The 21,006-nt window shown below is 40.6% G+C and overlaps 1 protein-coding gene across 5 annotated transcripts in view; it reads right to left on the bottom strand.

Moving 5' to 3' along the window:
* Window positions 1-9,376: 9,376 nt before the first annotated feature.
* The window catches only part of LEMD1 (LEM domain containing 1), a 60,391-nt gene continuing 48,761 nt past the window's right edge, over window positions 9,377-21,006 (bottom strand). For 2 of the 5 annotated variants that reach the window (XM_072137514.1, XM_072137518.1), the window contains exons 5-10: window positions 18,336-18,425; window positions 17,938-18,017; window positions 15,199-15,283; window positions 14,000-14,092; window positions 13,620-13,681; window positions 9,377-10,193 (exon numbers count right to left, since the gene is read on the bottom strand). In XM_072137514.1, coding sequence (XP_071993615.1) covers window positions 9,926-10,193; window positions 13,620-13,681; window positions 14,000-14,092; window positions 15,199-15,283; window positions 17,938-18,017; window positions 18,336-18,425 — 678 coding nt within the window. In that variant the 3' untranslated portion in view covers window positions 9,377-9,925. Of the gene's footprint in view, window positions 10,194-12,842; window positions 12,957-13,619; window positions 13,682-13,999; window positions 14,093-15,198; window positions 15,284-17,937; window positions 18,018-18,335; window positions 18,426-21,006 lie in introns of those variants that run through there. The other 3 variants (XM_072137517.1, XM_072137516.1, XM_072137515.1) reach the window with 3 other exon arrangements.

The following is a 21,006-nucleotide window of genomic DNA, read 5'->3' as shown; positions in this document are numbered from 1 at the left end:
AGCAGAGTTTTTCAGCACAAAAAATGTGCTTAAAAACCTCACCTCAAATTATTATTATTTGTCAATAACAAAATCAACTTACATAACATACCCACCTTCTGGCGCCCCCGATGCTCGGTGTGGCTCCAGGATGCTTAGCGCGGCTCCTCTTCTGTCTTCACCGCAATGCTCCTGTCACCGCGGCTCCACGGCAAAGCGTGTGGCATTTCCAAATGTAGTGAAAATGGTGAAAAACGCATTTGCACCGTATTCTTGTGAGTTTGGTTTTTACAGCTTTCACTGTGTGCCCCAAATGGTATAAAAATTAAAAGTTCCGGCACAAAAAAAATCTTCATTTTCCCATCTTCTGCCACCAATAACTATTTTATATTTCAGTGTACAGAGCTGTGGGTTGTATCTTTTTTTGCTACTTTTGATGGACAGCACAAGACTACACAGCCTTTTGAACACTTTTTATTTAATTTTTATCTATTTTTCAAAATTGCAAAGAAGTGGCATCTTCGACTTTGGTTGCTATTTTCCATTACAAGGTTAAACGCCAGGAATAACTGTTATTATATTTTCATAGATAGGACATTTTGGGACGTGGAGATTCCTAACATGTTCATGATTTTTACTGTTTATTTGTATTTATATCAGTTCTAGGGAAAGGTGGTGATTTGAATTTTTATGTTTTTTTAAATTTATTTTTTATATTTATATTTTTTTTCTATTTTTCAGACCCCTAGGGTACTTTAACCCTTGGTTGCAAATTGATTCTACCATATGGCAGTATATGAGGATTTTCTACATCATTTATTACAATGTGCAAATTGCACATTGTAATAGATGGGTTAAAACTGGACAGCCTCGGGTCTTTGTATGACCCAAAGCTGGCATAGTAACCAAACGCTGCCCCCCGATGACCTCACAGGGGGGGATGATCGAATCCAATATGGAGTGCACGGGGATAGCTTGCCGGAGTAATTTACATAGTTAACACTTGCGATTGGTGCTAGCACGAACTACGGGTGTTACTGGTGGGTGTTTGCTGCAATATGCAGCAAACACTCACCTGGTACAGAGAGAGCTCAGCCTGTGAGCCCCCTTTGTCCTTCCGCTCCCGACATGCTCCTACCATTACACCACGCGTTGGGAAGGGATTAATATTTTGAACATTCCTGGCAGCTGCCATAATGTGAAGGGTTGCAGCTTTATAGTGAATCTGTCACTAATATTAGGTTAACTAATAAACCTAATGACAGGTTCCCATAGCACTATGCTAAGTATTGCCACACTGTTTTAACCTAAAAAATGTATACTTCCTATCCCCATAAAAAAGTAAAAGCTCTTAAAATCCAGTTTGGAAGAAAATAAAACAGATGTTCATTCAGGGTAGGAGGCAGACTGTAGAGCTACTAAAGTCACTCACTTTCTCTGGTATCTCTATAATCCCTTTCCTTTGGCTGACGTTACCTATGATCCTATGCTCTTGCACTGGGAACCTGTCATTAGGTTTGTTGACCTGAAAAGAAAAATTGTATACTTAACTCCGATGCTCCTCTTCTCCCACCAGCCGATTACTTCATACTGTGTGTGGACGTGTAGAGTCTATAGACATGCCTCTGGCCGTCTTCCGGGAAGCCACGGGTGGAAGGGGTGCATCGAAAGTAAGTATACAGTTTTTATTTTTAAGGGGGCTGTGCTGGGGACATTACTGTGGGGGCTGTGCAGACAACATTACTGTAGGGGCTGGGCACGGGACATTACATAGGAGCTTGTGCAGGAAACATTGCTGTCAGGGCTGTACAGGGGTCATTACTATAGCACAGTGATGGCGAACCTTTTAGAGACCAAGTGCCCAAATTCCAAATCAAAGTCCATGTAATCATTGCAAAGCCTAAAATCACACCATACCACTCTATAAGGGACATATAATACTGGCACATGATGACCATTACCAGTACAACAAGATAAATACCACCATACTGATAATAAACAGACCACTAAAGAAAGACCAACATCACTAATTATATCACAAAGCAGGAGCAAATACAGTGGAGAACACTACCTCCATCCAGTGGAGAACATTTACCCCCATCCAGTGAGGAGCACTACCCCCATCCAGTGAGGAGCACTACCCCCACCCAGTGAGGAGCACTACCCCCACCCAGTGAGGAACACTACCCCCACCCAGTGAGGAGCACTACCCCCATCCAGTGAGGAGCACCACCCCCATCCAGTGAGGAGCACCACCCCCATCCAGTGAGGAACACCACCCCCATCCAGGGGCAATATGAAGGATTTTGGAATTCGGCAGGGGGTGTGTAGGGTAATGTGTATGTTGTAGGGTGGTGGGTGGGTGCACTGAGCAGCAAATCTACATGGAATCAGGCAGGTGAATTTACCATCAAATGACCACATATGACACATGTCTGTGGCCTCACACACATACATATATATACACTTCCCTTGGTCCAGAGCTCTGTACAGAGCATGCGGTCTGTGAGGGCAGTGTAGTGCACCCCGAGGTCACTGGCAACATGGCACAGTGACAAGAGATCTGGACCAAGGGCAGAATATATGTGGCCACTGACATGTGTCATACAGGCCAGTTTGGGAAACTAAAGAATAAGCACCTATAGTTGTTTAGTGTCCCATAGCCGTCTTCCTGCTGCCTGTGTAATACACACAGAGCAGCTCCTGCCTGCTCCCTCCTGTTGCACTTTACTCGGCAATGCAATATACTCCGGCAGTCCTGTCTCTCTCCTCCTGTTCCAGGGCTGAAGGGGGAGGCGGAGGGAGTGGAGGGGCGGGCACTGACCTGCTACTGTGTCTTTAGGCAGCACTGTTGAGCACAGAGCAGGTCTGATGCAGCCCACAGTAAGAGAGATCGCTGGAGCTCTCAGCGATCGGCAGCCTTTCCTGCCTGGCCAGTTCTATAGAGATGGCAGTGGAGATGGTACGCGTGCCCACAGAGAGAGCTCTGTGTGCCCTCTCTGGCATGCGTGCCATAGGTTCGCCACCACTGCTATAGGACATTTTATTAATGAGGGAAGGCTGCTGGACATTTTGTTAATGAGTACTGGCTGCATTTCCCACATAAAGAGAGCACTTTAAAAGTGGGCTACATAAAAGGGAGGGGGTATTTTAGATCAGGGGATGTAAGAAATGGCACATTATATGGGTTGGAGTTATATATGGGGCATTTGCGGGGCACAACATTTTTTTTTTTTCCCTGGAAAATAATTTTGGATGCAGCAGGTCCTCGAATACAAAAAGTTTGGGGACCATATAAAGCATATATATAATAGGAGTAGAAACCAACATTGGAAGTGTTACAGAAAGAATGACACATGGTTCTCCTACTAGGTATAGTGATAGATGCTATCACATGGTTCCTAATTCCCTGGAGAGTGATCAGGAAACAGCTCCATCTAGTAGTAGCTGTCTTCCTCAAACACACTACAGATCGATAAAGATAATCAGCACAGAGTAAGGATATAAGAGAACATTGACTGCTATATTGAAGAGGATAGTAAATGACCTGCTGATTAGAAGTAAAAATAGTTTCCCAAAGTTAAAGGGGTTGTGCAAGAGCTAAAACCCTTATCCCAAGTGTATGTCCAGGGGAAGCCTGGAGATGGACACCATATAGTCACATCCATCCTCCATAGCTTATAAAACCTCCACCGGCAACATATGCACTTTTTATTATTCCTCCCCCTTCACTCTGCCCCCATACTATATGATTTCCAGATTCTTGTGGGTCCTATAATATAATACTCCACTTCCCACCCATCTCACTGTAAATTGCCCCACTTATAAAACAATTTTAACTTATACTGTAAGCACCCACCTATAATCTACTCCATTGGTGTTTCCCACTTATAACACTCCCCTATTGTCAGCTTCCCACTTATAATGTAAGCCTTTTGTAGGTACTGCACAAATATTGCACACATTTATCATATCCCTTACTGGTACCCGTTATCTCCCTTTTATTGCCCACCACATTTTTGCTGTGAAATATGAAATATAACTTAAAGAGAACCTCTCAGTCAAATTAACCCCCAAAACTAAATATATTTTCATAAACTGTCATTAGAAAGCATTGCCCCTATCCCTTCCTTGTCCTTCTGTAATCTTAAACAATCAGGTAATAAAGCTGTATGCAAATGACCTGAGATGGTTCCAATGATCCCTTATCATATTCAGCAGTCTAGGTTATGCACGAGTGTGAGGAACAGCCACACCCCACAGTGCTTGACTGACATCCTGTATAATGATGTGCTTCCTGGTGCTAGCGGTCACACTCCCTGCAGCCTGCATAATGATGTGACACACCTGGTGCTGCTCCTCTATGTGCTTCCTGGTTCTGGTGGCCACGGCCCCTGCAGCCTGTGTGTGTATGAGATACTCCTATACACATGACTGACAGCCTGTATGATGATGTGAAGTATAATGGTGTAATGTCTCCTCCTTGTGCTTCCTGGTGCTGGCGGCCACGCCCTCTGCAGCCTGTATAATGATGTGAGGTGTAATGTCTCCTCTATGTGCTTCCTGGTACTGGTGGCCACGCCCACTGCAGCCTGTGTGTGTATGAGATACTCATATACACATAACTGACAGCCTATATAATGAAGTGACACTCCTGGTGCTGGTGCCCCCTGTGTGTATTAGATACTCCTATAAACATGGCTGCTGTTACTCCTATACACTATTTGTGTAGATGATGTCTGTGTCTCTCACATGTCTACAGGAGAATACAGCATGTCAGGTACTTAGGTAGCTGATGTCTGTGACTCTCACATTTGTAATAGAGAACACAGCATTTTAGCAGATAAAGCACAGAGACTAACAATGCTTTACTATACATTACACACAGACCTTAACAGGCGAAGGAGAGGGAAAACAGTGGTGACGTCACTTTCTTTCTCCATGTGCCCACCCTTTTACTTAATAAAGAAAAGATGATTTTTGATTAATAATATATGGATTGACTAGATAAAGGCTGGGATGGCATCCTTGTGAGCTGCTCCAACAGGTAGAGATGACATAGTTAAATGCACAATTTATCAAGAAGACTTGGCACTCCTTATTAGTTTTGTTTGAAAATTAGTGGATTTTATTTATACATGAAAATCAGAATGGCAATCCCATTAAACATGCAATGTTTCGGTCTATGTTCAGACCTTCATCAGGCACGGATTGTATGGTATACGTAGGAATAAAGTAAAGGTAGGTATGTGGTACTGTGACCCCTCTGGCGTTGGAGGAGAGATAGCGGAAGCGTCCGCTCTGGATAAAAGCGCTGTTAGTTAAATACACAGACCTGATGACCGGTGTTCTTTAAACTCACCTCGGTTTGTTTTCCAGCATCGACTTTGCTCCCTTCACTGCGGCTTTCTACATCGGTACAGCTCTGATGTCATTGAGCCTGCCAACCTGAGAACTTCAGACTGTAGATGCCTGCTGCTCCTGGCCCTATAAGACAACTAAAACATCTATATGGAAAGAGTTCTAGAATACAAAGTTTAAAAAATTATACAATACAGTTGGTGGGCAGTTGTTTTAAAATGTCATTTATCTTCTAGAAACACAGATATGTCTCAACTGCATCCTCAACTTTAATAGATTTCCCCTTTGCATGTTCTAGTTTTAAACACGGATGTAGAACATGAGTGATATGTTTATGTGTTGAATCTGGTTCATGTTCTAAAACTGCTCAAAAAAACAGTGATAAATGTCATTGGAAGTGGGAATATTTATGTTGGAAGACAATAGCCAGAGACATAAAGGAGCCAGGAGGAAAGATATTTCAGCCTACAAATGTCACTTCATCAAATAAACTCTTGTCAGTTACACAAAAGTTTTGTTCGAAAATACAGTCGTATGCATTTCCAGATTCTTGTGGGTCCTATAATATAATACTCCACTTCCCACCCATCTCACTGTAAATTGCCCCACTTATAAAACAATTTTAACTTATACTGTCCCCATTTTGTAAGCACCCACCTATAATCTACTCCATTGGTGTTTCCCACTTATAACACTCCCCTATTGTCAGCTTCCCACTTATAATGTAACCCAAAACTAAATATATTTTCATAAACTGCCTTACAGTCATATGCATGCCCTCACTAACAAAACCTACAAGAATGATGATGACTGGAAAAATGACAATGCAATGAACTGGTACATACATCTTAATCTATACATGTTAAAAAGTTATCCACTACTTTTTAAGAAATACATTTTTTTTTAATTGTGTGGCAGGACGTCAAAACATAATGTAGTATGTGGAACAACACAGGTTAACAGTAGAACTCTAACTATACAAAAGAGGGTTACAGTATGAAGACCGCTTTAAAACATACATAGAGGGGAATTTATGAGGGGGGAGGAAAAAAAGGTAAAAAAAATTATAATGGAAGATAGCGCCCAAAGTCAAAATAGCCATTTTTTGCCATTTTGAAAAATATTAAAAAAAATTCAATAAAAAGTGATCAGACGGTCGTACAGTCCTAAAATTAGAAGCATTGACAACATCAAAAGTTTAAAAAAAAAAAAAGACCATCACCCACAGCTCCATATATGAAAGTTATTAGCGCCACAAGATGGCAAAATCTACAAATTTTTGCACGAGGGTTTAATTTTTGAAAATTTTTGAAAACATGATAAAACTTATACAAATTTGTTATCCCCGTGATCGCACTGACCCAAAGAATAAAGTACACATGTCATTTGGGGTGGACAACAAAAAGGAGCAAATGCTTTTTTTCACCAATTTCACTGCATTTGGAATTTTTTTCCCGCTTCGCAGTATACGACATGGAATATTAAATACTGTCACTATTAAGTGCAATTTGTTACGCAGAAAACAAGCAAGCGCACAGCTCTTTATGTGTAAAAAAAAAAAAAAGTTAGATTTTTGATGGTGGGGAGTGAAAAATGGAATAAAAAAAAAAACAAAAGGGCTAGGTCTTTAAAAAATTCAAAAACCTTGCGTTAATAAAAAAAAATGCCTACATTTTTAATACTTTGGTGTAAATTTTGAAAACTATGCAACCTTTTGTTCACTTTTTATTCATTTTTATTGAAGGTAAAGTGGCAAATAAGGCCATTAAACTGGCGCAAACATTTTAATAAATGTGGGCCATTATGTTTTTATACCCCTACTGTAAAGGGCATAAAAAAGAAAACTAATAAACTATATGCAAAGGGCAATTTTAACTCCTTTTTCGTTTTCATTTTTCACCTTCAAAAAATGTGTGATGGCTTGTTTTCTGCTCAACACTGAGAACCCCACATGACATGTCTCCTATATTTTTTGGGCCGGTAAGATCACGGGGATACAAAATTTATATAGGTTTTTATTTTCATAAATTTACAAAAAATAAAACCCACTGTACAAAAAAAACCCAAAACTTAATTTTGTCATTTTCTGGTGCTAATTACTTTTCCATACTTCGGTGTACGAAGCTGTGTGTGGGGTCATTTTTTTGTAACTTGAGATTATGTTTTCAATTCTACCATTTTGAGGACTGTATGCTGCAAAATTGCGAATTTGTGGAAAAGTGGAATTTTTTACTTTGGCCACTACTTACCAAGGGGTGCATAACTGTTATTATAGTTTGATAGATTGGACATTTTGAGACACTGCGATACCTTACATGTTTAGGTTTTTTACTGTTTATTTCTTTTTATATCAGTTCTAGTGAAAGGGGAGGGTGATTTGAAAAAACTTTTTTTGGTACCAAATATTATGTCCTGTTTTTATATGGTATCAAATACTTATTTCATGAAATAAAATGCTAATTAAGTATTTAAGTGTCATACAATGAGATTTCCTGGGTTTTATTTTTTAGGTTTGGTCTCTCACAATTGAACTGTACCTACAATGAATATTACAGATCTCTCCATTATTTGTAGTTGGGAAAACTTGCAAACTCAGCCTTAGGGCACATACTTATTTCCACCACTGTTCCTATCAAAAAAAAAAAAAAAAAAAAAAAAAAGGGGCAAAATGATCAAAAAAAAAGTAAACAATCATTTACTTCCCTGCTCCCACGCAGGAAATACATTTTCATCATTATGCCATTTTTACCTTAAAAGTTAACCTGTTGGTTAACTTTTATCACGTAAAACGAATCCTGATAGGTTTAGTTCAGATTTTAAAAAAAAATTTAAAAGTTGTGTCTGTTGAGCAAGGAAAAACTAAAAAAAAAAGTGCTCTGTCCTGAAGACAATTTTATGCTGTGTCCTTAAAGGGGTTTCGGTTTACCCATAAATAGGGCCTAACTGATTGGTGGGGGTCTCAGTGATGAGACCCCACAGGTCATGAAAACGATGGGTTCGATGGGGTCCCAGTTACCTCAGTCGGACCCCTAGGCGATCTCCGTTAGCTCCATTGAGATGTATGGAGTAGAACAGTCATGCGTGGCTGTCTGCTCCAATACTCTCTGGGAGCAACGAGGGGTCCGACTGAGGTAACTGGGACCTCATTGGGCCCCTCATTTTCGCGATCTGTGGGGGTCTCATCACTGAGATGCGAAATACCGCATTCGTTTTTGAGACTGGGCAGATCTGAATCACTTCTTCAGCAAATAATTTCTTTTCAGCATATGGGCCATTTACCTGTCCAAATCAGGTGAACTGGACTAAATATGCTGAGTTTAGTTAAGCTTATAGCCCTTTGCTTTTTGAGCTACAATCTAAAGGCTTCACATGTGATTACATGCTGAAGTAACATTGCAATGACGTTTGGAAGTCACATTGAAAACGCAACTCTACCTCAACATGCGATCACAGATCGAGCCTTTGGATTGAAAACGCATAGTGTGAACATGGCATTAAAGATTCCATAATTAATGAAGATATAGAAAATAATGCAAAGTGCTGATATGATACAGAATCCTCTGTATCTCTTTTCCATTATAGAAGCATAAAATGAACTCACCTCTTTAGGTTGTGTTAAAGCCACAAACACCTAAAATGTTTCTCATTTAGTCTTAATCTACAGGGCAGCTCGGATAACCCAAATCAATGGGTATTGCTATTAAAAAAAAAAAACTGATTTTGGCACTCCAGTTCGTGAAAAGATATATGCTTTTATTTATTTTATGAAATGCTTAGAATACATGTAATTAAAATATATAAAACATGAGACGAGTTTCGAGTGCAAGACCGGGCTCGTCATCAGTCAGAATCAGAAATTTTTTTGGAGCAAATTTTTAGCCCCAAGCCCCTCTTATAGATTAAAGATTGCATAGACATGTAGGTATGGATACATTACAAAAGGAAAGCAGAATATATACATTTTACAGTGTTTGGCAGAAACCCTTTAGTAGTGACAATACAGTTTATTGCTGTTCACAAATAAAGACAAAATGACTCAAAATAAACAAAAGGCTTTATTTAAATACAGACAGACAAAGAACAAGCCCAAACTGCTGGGGTGGAGGCACACAAAACAAGTGGCTTAAAAACTGTGCATCACAATCCAAATTAGCAGCAAAATTCTGATACCAAAAATATCAACTTTTATTTTTTTTTAAACTCTGTTGCATAATACCACCACACAGAAAACTTTCAATAGTAAATGGGTCAAAGATTCGAGCAATGTTTTAGAGAACAGACATTCTGTGAACTCCAGCTATGATTTGTCACAAATGTCTCGATTTTGAAGTTAAGAAAACTTGGACCATTAAGGAAACAGCTGCAGATCTTATACCTTTATACCTAATACAGATAATGTATTTCACTATGTGATCTTCATATGATGGTCTTAGTGTAGAGGACCACTGGTTAAAACAAAAAAGGCACAGATTTACATGAAACCATTACACTAAGGGAGACTTGCACAATTGGGTACCGCAAAACTTGTCACCCCCTTTTTGCTCTTGGAAGACTGTACGTTACCCTATTACGGCAGCATTTTAAACTATGGTTGCTGCACTTCAGAGATTTCTTGTGAGACCGGGTTGAAAGGATTTTCTGGGCTGCTCTCCATTGTGATATAGACAAGGGCAACAAAGGCTACAATAATAAAGATAACAATCTGAAGACGCACAGATACTAATCGCTGTGGTTTTCCATCAGTTACTGTCTCTTTAGTTGTCTCCTGCATCCTGGCTCTAGTTGCAATATCATCATATTGAAACTGAATGGGACGGCCAGCTGCCCCCTTTATAGGCTTCCTTCTTGTGGCACTGTAGACAATATTGAATTGAAGGAAAATGTTAAAAACAAAGTCATCTTAATCACCATTTACATAAATTATTTGCTTATAGCAACAAAGGAAACATAACCTGCATAAATACATGCATGCACCACTATGAAATCATAAGATTAGGACATTAACTTAGTTGAGCTATTATAGGATACACAAACATTGCCTGAATCCAAACATTACGGCTTCTTTTGGAGCAGAATAAACATACGCAGGATGAGGATTATAATGGCTCCGCATTATAATCCCCCAATCTACCTGATCACAAGTCCCCAGATCCTTCATGCCCAGGGCCTTTTAATTAAAGGAAACCTACCACTTTGAAATGAGCATTATGACCAACACTAACCTGCACATTGGGCGAGACGAGGTGGTGCAGGCACATATTTTCGTAAATAAAATAACGAAATGCATGGATTATAACACTAGATTGTGTACTTTGCCAATAACCCACAGCGCTTGGGCATTAGGATTCTAGGGTTCAGAGTGCCGTCCATGCCCCCCCCCCACCCTCCCTTCACTCCTGAGAGCCGGTGACGTCACCGAGCCCTCAGGAGCATTAGAGCAGCCGCAGAAGAAGAGAGGGTGGGGGGATGCGGGGACAGCACACAGCATACTAGGGGAGGCATTCAAATGCCCGAGCAGTGTGAGGTAGAGTCAAGCCCCGAGTGGGTTGTTAACAAAGTGCACAATCTAGTGTTATAATCCATAAATTTCGTTAATGAAAATATGTGCCTGCACCACCTCATCTCGCTTTATGTGCAGGTTAGTGTGGGTCATAATGCCCATTTCAAAGTGGTACGTTTTTCTTTAAATGTTTTACTGCGCTAGCATTCCAACAGTAGACCACTACAGCCATCATTCAGGCTCCTTTCACACAACATGGGTTCACCCAGAAACATGTACCCTTAAATGGATTTTTAACCTTTGCTATATAGAAGATGGGGAGAGCAGAGTGGTTTAAAAACAGGATCGCACACCATCTGCTCTAATGGTACATACACACAGCTATATGCCCACCTGGCCGAAGCAGGGTGGGCATACCGCTGTGCGCTAGCGAGGAGGTGACCCCTCCATAGAGAAAAATGGCTGCAGGTTCAGGAATGGAGCTTGCCGGGTCTCAATGGACCGTGCTCTGACAGCTCCTGCCCTCCAAGAACCTGAATGGTGTAGCTGCCACCACTCAGGATATATATAGGCTGACGAAACACCCAAGATATATTATGTACCAACGTAGGTAACGCCTCCTCAGAGTTATGGAAGCGTTAGAACACAAGATAGCTCTTATTAACTGGACTTTTAATATCAAAAGGACAGTGCTTCCAATTAAAAAGGGTTATTATACAAAGGGATAACACATTAAACAGACAAACATACAATGCAAAAAAATAACAGTTGGGTAAAATGAAAAGGGATGAAGAAAACAGAACTTAATACATTACGTGATGTTTTAAGTCTGGCATCTAGGGATGCAGAAAGGCCTGATCAAACTGTCCACTTGGGAGTCCCAAAGAATGACAACTTTTAGATGGAGACTTTCATCTAAATAGATTCCAAGATTCACTGAGCAGCCCCCCTGCTTGTGAGGACACCAGGAGGCCTGGCATATTATAATTGCCTTTTATCACTAGGTGTAAACCAACCTTGCATGCCTCAGAATCTTTCGTGGCCGATATCTTGCCCTGTGGGCATCCTATAAACTTGGTTTCAGCTTTTTCCTCATAATACTAGGCATGAGGAGTTTAGTGGTAATAGTTTAGGGGTTATGTAATTACTTCTTGTTGTAGTGAAGCCACCTCTTCGCCGTTGACATAGTTTCTGTAGAAGTCTACCTTTGAAGCTGAAATTGGTGAAACTATTGGTGATTATGCCACATTTTCCTTTGATGTACAAATCCAAATGGGGACTTGTACCTGTGACCTTTAGTGAGTAGGCCATGACTTATAGTTGAAATAGCAAGAGGATGTAGAGTGTCTCTTCTCACCTCCGAATTGTGTTTTTATATAGCAGAAGAATTTTAGACTCTTTTTCTAGATTTCGATTTTATCACCACACCTGCTCTATTAACCCCCTCCCCCGGACTTTAATTTATGCACGATGCAAGCCTCTCTCTTCCTGCTGTCATCCGGGGAACTAGGATCTGGCCAGCGACGTTGGAGGGCCCCGGCCGGAGCTCATGAGCCCCGTGGGGACAGGGACTGATATGGCAAGCTCCGAATCTGTGTGCGCGCTATAGAAATAAAGGAATTATTATTATTATTATTATTATTATGAGGAGGAGGCTTGCAAGGATGGGGGGGTTCATAAATTAAAGCCTGGAGAAGCAGTAAGGCCCTCGGGCACCGTCAGCCTGAGCGCCTCCAGCACTTTTACACAAATTATTATTTCGGCAATTAAGAAGCAGAAATACATGTAAAACTCAGTCCCTACCAACCCGTAGACATAACAAGCAGCCTCAAGAAGTTGCATACAACAAGTGTTAGTCCTTGAGGGGGAAAAAGACTTTTGGAGTTGCAATGAAGACGGAGCACGCTCTCCCTAGTGCTCCAATTTATAAGTTAAAACAAGCAAAGTACAAAGCTCTACTCCTTCCATATAATGAATTTTTCCAAAGCAATGAAAGTTCTCTCTCACCACTTCATTGCGTTCGTAAATAAACAACCCTTAAGCGATCCTTCCAGCTTTTAATTCCTCCCACATGCAGTCGTCCAACAAATTTCTTGCTACACTCCAGTTTGGAATTCTATGCGAGGAAAAATATACAGCATCGCATTGATCGCCAAGGTGTAGAGATAAAATAACTTATTCCATACTCACAAACCAATCATAAAGCAGCACGCATAACAGGTTAAAAAAACGCCAAAACACCTTGCCCGACCTCATTGACCTAGTCACGTGCTTAACTGCTCCTCTATAGCTACTCCCAGGTGCACATAGCACTAAAAGGTAGTATATAACATATTTTTTTTCTGTAAAACCTTTTTTGTATACAAAAACTCTTTGGCAGTGTATGTACTATACTCTGTGGGGACTGCTAAAAATGGGTATCCTGGTCACAGGTTCCCTTTAAGTTTTGTGGCATTGAGCAATTGTTTGAGAAAGTGGCCAAACATGACACGGGTTATAGCCATTTATCTTGTCAAGTGTCAAACAGAAATAAGGACAGCAGTAAATGTCTCCTATTGGGTAACCAGCAAATAACCATTCTGCATCTATTCAATTCAAGATAGAAGCAAATTTATCATGGCAAAGCCACTTGGGATAGGACAAAGGACTGTATGAAAGACAAAGCAAAACACAGATGCCATTTTATTAAATGATTATTCTTTGCTCGTTTTCTTTGCTCATGCCGCTTCCTTCATTACATAGTAGCATTTGTTTCCATTAGATTAAGAATTCTAATTACCTCATTCCTAGGGCAGACTGTGACAGTAGCTCAGAAATGTCATCAGGAGCGGTGTCATCGTGCTGTAGATACAAAAAAAAAAAAAAAAAAGAAAGCATAAATGATTAATGGCCCAATACTACAACCAATCCCACAAAGCAGTGAACGGCACTGGAAGAATAGTGAAAGCAAAATCACCCATGTGACAAGGTTTAAAGTCAGACAATCACAGTGAATGAACACCTAACATGTTTTTGTCAGTATAATGTGGAAAATAACACACTCTAAGGGGAAAACAGAAAAGAATACAATGTATTTCAATCGACCAATCCATTTAGCAATATGATCATTCCCAGTGAAAAGCGTTATGCCCACAGCCAATGCAATAAGATAGTTGTTGCCTGCAGTTTGTTCGGCTTCGTAAACACACAGGCCTTGGGTGTGTTAGCAGGAGATCTGTAGGTCATTGTGTTCTTGTCTGCAGTAACTTTCTCCTGACAAATATAAATCTCATTAGAAATTTTGCTCTTTTATTATTCCAGAATCCAAAGCTATACAGAGCTCTGACTTTGAAAAGAGATGGGAACACTTTGTAACAGAGGATTTAGGACACATAAGAAATTGAAATACAATTGTGTGTTCCCAATAGAGAAAAAAGGAAATTATACAAGTTAACAGTTATTTTATTTGATGCAGGAAACGGCTTTCACAGTAACATTGAAATGCGGTTTAAATGTGGTTTTCTGGTTTATAGAAAAATTGGCTTATTGGGGATTTAAAATAAAACGTACTTAGGTGTTTACTACCACATCTCCCCAGTGCTGTGGCTTTGCTGCTTCCCATTGGTTTTCAGCCTCCGTTGAATACAACTGCAGCCAGGATCCCATGATCAGCTGCAGAGACTGCATGCATATAATGCAATATCTTCTCAACAAGAATAACAAACACCAAGGAGGAGCAAGGGGGTCTAAGAAAGTACATGGCATTATTTTTCCCTGATAAGCCAGTGTATGCATGCATGCATGCATGAAACCCCTTGCCATCATTGGATTTAATGCTGACAAACCATTAAGCAGGCTCAGAATGTTACAACGAACTACAAAACAACCACGTTTCATTCCCACGTCTTGCCCTTGAGCAAGTTTCATCTGATAAACTTGCTTGTAGGATTTATCGAACTGTACCCAAGTATGAGTGGAACACACTCAAGTTTGGTCCAGTAAATTTGCAGGATTTCAAAGAAAAGATAGTGTAGTAGAAACAGGATGGGGAAAGTGTCCATGTGTTGTCACGCATCACTCTGCTCAACCTGGAATGATTGACAGATTTTCAAAGTTGAGACAAGTAGGGTCAACCCAAATGGGAACAGTCCAAATAAACCTCTCACTGTAGCCCCCAGCATTTCAGGACATAGAGGTTTATGTACATAAGATACTTTTGTAAAAAAGTACATAAGATACTGTTACTCAGGCACCAAAAAGGCAACACGAACAAACTTGCAGAGTAAGAGAATTAAAGAAAATAGTAAAACAGACATAATTCATACGTTTTCAGAAACAGGACCATTTATGTATGGAGAGAAGAGCAAATACATTAGTACCTGGCCTTTGGATGTCAAACTCTTGCTTTCCTGTCCATTTCTGTGACCTGCTGTTGGACCCAAAGATGACCTTCTCTCCATCTGCTCAGATACAGTTTAGGTCTGTCACATGGTTGCAAAATTGAAGCCCATTAACCAGAATTAACTGTACAACAGGGTATGACTATACATACCAGTCTACTAGCTATACTACAAGTCTATATTATATAGAACAGCGATACTATAGACCGGCCTGTCATTGTACTTGTTATACGGTGGTCTGACCAAGACATCCTCCGTCACAGAGCATTATGGACCTTTATGAGGATCAATAATAGGGCTTCAGGGAGACTTAGGCTAATCATGTTTAATTGCAAGGGTTCTGAGAACATCTATAGTTAGATCATAAAGTAGTCAAATTATCTTGCCATAGAATGCAAGAAAAACTATATAAAAAGATCATATAATTTTGCCATTGTACATGCGGTTGACAGTGTCCCAATCATTAGAACAGCAAGATAAAAGAGCGTCCGTTTATATTTATTGATAAAAACTAGGGCCCATAGGGCCCATATAGTCCTTGTTATCCTTGACAACCAATCAAGGTGCAGGATTCATTTCTTGTAGTGCTCATTAAAATGAAAAACTGTGCTGTAATTGTATAAAGTGGTCAAGAAATAACTTGATAATTATGGTTTATCGTTAATAACACTTATATGTATTATAGTTAATTGACACCTATATGTGAGAATGAATGTTTTTAGTTACTTAAAAATAAAAATAAAATAGAAAATAAGCCAACAAGGACAGTAGCTCTTTTAGACAAATTTATAAATGTCGTCCATTGAACCCATAATTGGCAAGGACCCACGCCCACAATTCTCCAGCAAGTCCAGCTTACTCACTGATGGGGTACCTGGATCACTGGAGGATTTAAGAGATGAACATAGTTTTCAGAAGCCAGATTACACCACCATAAATTATGTCAACTGCTAATCAATTTTTTTCCCCATAGCGAAGGGCCCTTCTACACATCTACGTCTAAGGCAACTGATGGTAGACAGTTTATGATAAAACAGCTTGTTTGACTGATTTACTACTAAGAATTTCATAGCACATGTTCTGTTTCTGTTCCCTTCCCCTTTCTGTAACTTACAGCACCTGTACTGATTCTTGTGCTCTTGTACTGGAAGGATATGAGAGAAGACTGATATTCTCAGGAGCAGAACTCCAATGTCTGTCATGGAGCCCCCAGGCTCACTAGATTGGGGTAATGGGCCAATTTACAGCCTATAATGTGTGATTTTAATACATGCTCCCAGTATGGTTTCCAGGAGGCACAAGCACATCCCACATATATTCTATGGAATGTTTACATATTTCTTGGCTGCCTCTAATAACCCTGGGAGGCTTGGCCTGCGGTACCTGTACCCCTGGCTTTCAGGAGGGAGCAAGGATAGAGGCTCAGAGAGTGAGGGTATACAGGAGGCAAGGGAGCAAAGTCACCCCTCAAGGAACATTAACAACTTATTTACATAAATCTTAAAGGGTCAGTTAATATGGATATATATTAAAAATATTCATATATTATTGCTTCTATTACATAGTGGTAGTAACCGAATATAGTTCAGGGGGTGGTAGACTTCCTGTAGTCATTTAGAAATTCTAAAACGGCAATCAAATTTGTTGCTGTACACACACACAGTTATAAAATCTCATAGTCCATCTTCTGCAACCAATATTTGACAAAATGGTCAATGCTACTGTGTGATTTTATATAGGACATTAGATTATGGGATGCTGGTTCAATGGGAATTTACTATAGATAAACAATTCTAAGTGGACATTATAAACATGGGGTAGATTTATTAAGGTTATTATTGAACAATTTGTGCCACAAACTGGCCTATATGTTGTGCACTCGATGTTATACTTATTTTAGAGCTATTGCACACAACCAGTTGCAACCTAGGGGCAGATTCACACAGGTTCATTCACAATATGGTCAAGCCTTGCCAATTAGAAGTGTAAAATGTGCCAGATTAATTAATGGAATTCGCCACAATTCGGTGCCAAAGTCTAAGTTAGGTTAGCCACTCAAGAGGTGTTTTGAAAGGCAATAAACAGCGTAGCCCAATGCAACATTATATTATACAGTAATGGAGAGATTTATCAAAATAAGCATTTTCTGGGCCTGCTTTAATATCCTCTGCACCCGGGTACAACAATATAAAATAGAAAGGTAATAGACAACACACCCTCTTCTTCCAAGTCCCATTTCAACACACTAACTTTTCTGACTAACTTATAAAAGATGCAGATACTGGCATACAACTATTCCCCCAAATGTGTGGCAATAATAGACCTCCCAGAGTCAAGGAAGAGAAAGCCAATCTCCTGAATCTGCAACCATGTACATTTTAAGTGACAAGTGAGTATATTAAATCTTTGGTCACAAGAGTGTTCAGTACTGGTCAGATTCCACAGATCAAACAGTGGGATCAACAGTCTCCTGCAATGGTGATGCTTAATATGATGCTAAATATTGGTGAAAAGGTTGCTCCAGGGAATATATCAACTCAGGAACTCTGGATAACCCTTTACCAATAAATTTGCTCCATCATTATTATTATTTTTTTTAGAAAAAATTGAATTGTTACTAAAAAGAATTAGAATCTTTTGTGGAAATAAGGAGTTAGATAACAGGCCATACGTTTTAAAGTTTCCGTTGTCAAACTGTAAAGAACTATACTTTCCTGCCTTAACATTTTTGTAACGCTGAAATCATCTCCTAGTGTTGCAAGGTTCTGATGAAATTCAGCTGCAAGGCATGCAGGGATCTAAAAGAGCAAAAAGACAAAGTTTTCATTCAGTCTTAACAAAAATCACTGGAATAAAAGAGTATTGAGCTGCCCACAACCATCAAGACAGCAACTTGCAGTAAAGGAAAAATTTAAAGAAAATGAAACACTTAATGAAAAAGGAAAATACAAGTGCAGTCCATAGCAACAAATCTCAATCCAGCTCTTGTTTATCAAAGGATGAAGGTTGTTATGGGTGACTACTCCACATTACCATTACAATAGATTTAATAAAGCTCCACCAAAAACTTGAATAACACCAAGTGACAAGAAGAAGTGGTGAAAGATTGGAATTACATGTGTATAAGGTCCTGCGGGAGGACGTGCCTCTGGTTGACTTCGTAAAGAAGATCGTCGAGAAACTGGAACATTACCATCTGTTAAAACCTAAAAGGCGATTACTGATTAACAAAGCATTTCATAAATGCAGTTCACCATAAGGATAATACTCTTTGGATAAAATATTTTGTTACACACAATTTTAAGAATAGGTGTATAAATACAATTTACGGTTTTACACTTTAAAACATATGAAACGATTCAATGTCTAACAGGCTGATGTCAAGTGTCAGTGGACTTCTCCGGTCACAACCTGCTCTGCGGGCAGCAGAAGCCAAGCTCCGTGATATATAGGTATATGTCATTTGGAGCAGGATTTCTTAGAAGAAAGCAAAGCAAGTCCTGTCTGGACTCCTGAGAGACAGCGAGAATCCTGCTCACTTCCAGCACTCACATACAGAGACTGACAGTTTCCCTGCATGTGGGTGCGGTTGGCCAAACGGTGCGTTAACCAGGGGCGTCGCTAGGTCAAATGATCCGGGGCTCGTGCCCCGGATCTTTTGGCCAGTGCCCCGAATCTCCTCGGGTCAGCAGATCATCTGCCCGGGAGATTCCTTCCCTCTCTCATCAAGATCTGTGTCTGAGGACACAGATCGTGATGAGAACGAGTGCAGGTGCTGCTTTTCCCTGCAAGGACCTTACCTCCGGGAGTTCCAGGGGCTGAAGGACCTGTGATGATGTCATGATCACATGACCTGCAGGGGAAAGCAGCGCACAGAAAGAGAGCTGCATCTGAGGTGAGAAACATGATAGGGACTAGGGAAGGGGGAGAACATTGTGGGCAGTGTGGGGCACATTATTTACTGGGGGGGCTGTGTGGGGCACATTATTTACTGGGGGGGCTGTGTGGGGCACATTATTTACTGGGGGGGCTGTGTGGGGCACATTATTTACTGGGGGACTGTGTGGGGCACATTATTTACTGGGGGACTGTGTGGGGCACATTATTTACTGGGGGACTGTGTGGGGCACATTATTTACTGGGGGACTGTGTGGGGCACATTATTTACTGGGGGACTGTGTGGGGCACATTATTTACTGGGGGACTGTGTGGGGCACATTATTTACTGGGGGGCTGTGTGAGGCACATTATTTACTGGGGGGCTGTGTGAGGCACATTATTTACTGGGGGGCTGTGTGAGGCACATTATTTACTGGGGGGCTGTGTGAGGCACATTATTTACTGAGGGGCTGTGTGGGGCACATTATTTACTGGGGGGACTGTGTGGGCACATTACTTATTGGGGGCTGTGTGGGGGACATTACTGGGGGGCTGTGTGGGGGACATTTCTTGGAGCGTGTTCACACATGTCACTAGGACAGGGCTTGGTTTGATCTCATTTGCGTTTCCAGTAATACACATGTGATGGGTAACACGCACCTGGTTTTGTTTAAATGCAAGACAAAGGAATTGTTAGGGGCGGCAGCAGGATAACACTGCCAGGGAACCAAGATGTAGGGACAATGAGGAACATAAGATGTGGCGATGGGGATTTCTCCTTTGTTCTCTGTAGCTGTATACACCGTCAGTAACCTTGTTATTGGCACAACCACATGTGAGGGGGTTATGTACAGAAGGGGGCATTACTGAAAGTGCAATACACATGCATTGGGGCCCGTGCCCCGAATCTTTTACCACCCTGGCGTTAACTGCAAAAATTATGGCACTGTGCAATTAATAAGGGATTCACATACATTACATTAAGGCAAGAACAAGTGCATGTACTAAATACAAAAACGACAGCGATTAGCAAACAAGAGGAAAGGGGAACCAACAAATCTTTGTGGGAGGGTAAATGGAGACATGAGGTGAGAGCAGAGCTGTGCAGTTATTGCAATCCTGAACAAATTGGTTACATTCGAAGGTGGGAGACAGTATGACACAATTTGGTAGAGAGTTGGAGGATGCACAAGAAGTCCTTCAGGCAGTTGTGGGATGAAAGTATGGTAATGGAGTGAAGCAGAAGGTCCTGGTAGGGACGGAGATTATGTAGCGGAAGGTCTGCCAAATTCAGCCGTTTGAGAAACAAAGAATTTTATTCTTCCCTCACACGAGCATGAATTCAAATGGACAGATATTCTTCTTACAATCAATCGCTCTACTGAGTAGAGATGTTGTTCCATTATGTCATAATTCTATATGAATACTGTAGCAGTAATCTAAAACAGCAAGGTAGCATCTAGGGACACCAATTCCTCAACCACCTACACCCATGCCAACTCTCTGCATCCTTTAATAGGTATTACTCTACTATCCAGTTAGAACTTATTCCCTACCATCACAGAGCACTAGTTTAATTATGCCCTCCACTTTCTGATGGGTGGTCCAAATAAGCACCTGAAAAAGCATATTGAGTGCCAAAACTAACAGCATTGCCCCATCAGTGGAACAACGGGCAGAGTTGGAGTTTGTGCCTAGTGCCCATTTTTTTAACCCCTTGGTGACCAAGCTTATTTGTACCTTGATGACCAAGGCCTATTTTTGAAAAACAGCATGTGTCACTTTATCCGGTTATTACTTTAGAACGGTTACCCAAGTGTTGAGTTTGTTTTTTTTCTTTCTAGTAAGAGGACATCCCACATGTGGATGTAACCCGCTGTCTGGGCACCTGGCGGGCGTGGAATGGAA

The sequence above is a fragment of the Engystomops pustulosus genome, chromosome 2, assembly GCF_040894005.1.
Source record: "Engystomops pustulosus chromosome 2, aEngPut4.maternal, whole genome shotgun sequence".
In the NCBI taxonomy this organism is placed as follows: domain Eukaryota; kingdom Metazoa; phylum Chordata; class Amphibia; order Anura; family Leptodactylidae; genus Engystomops; species Engystomops pustulosus.
Note: the sequence above shows the minus strand (reverse complement) of the source record. Positions and strands in the feature narration are given on the sequence as shown.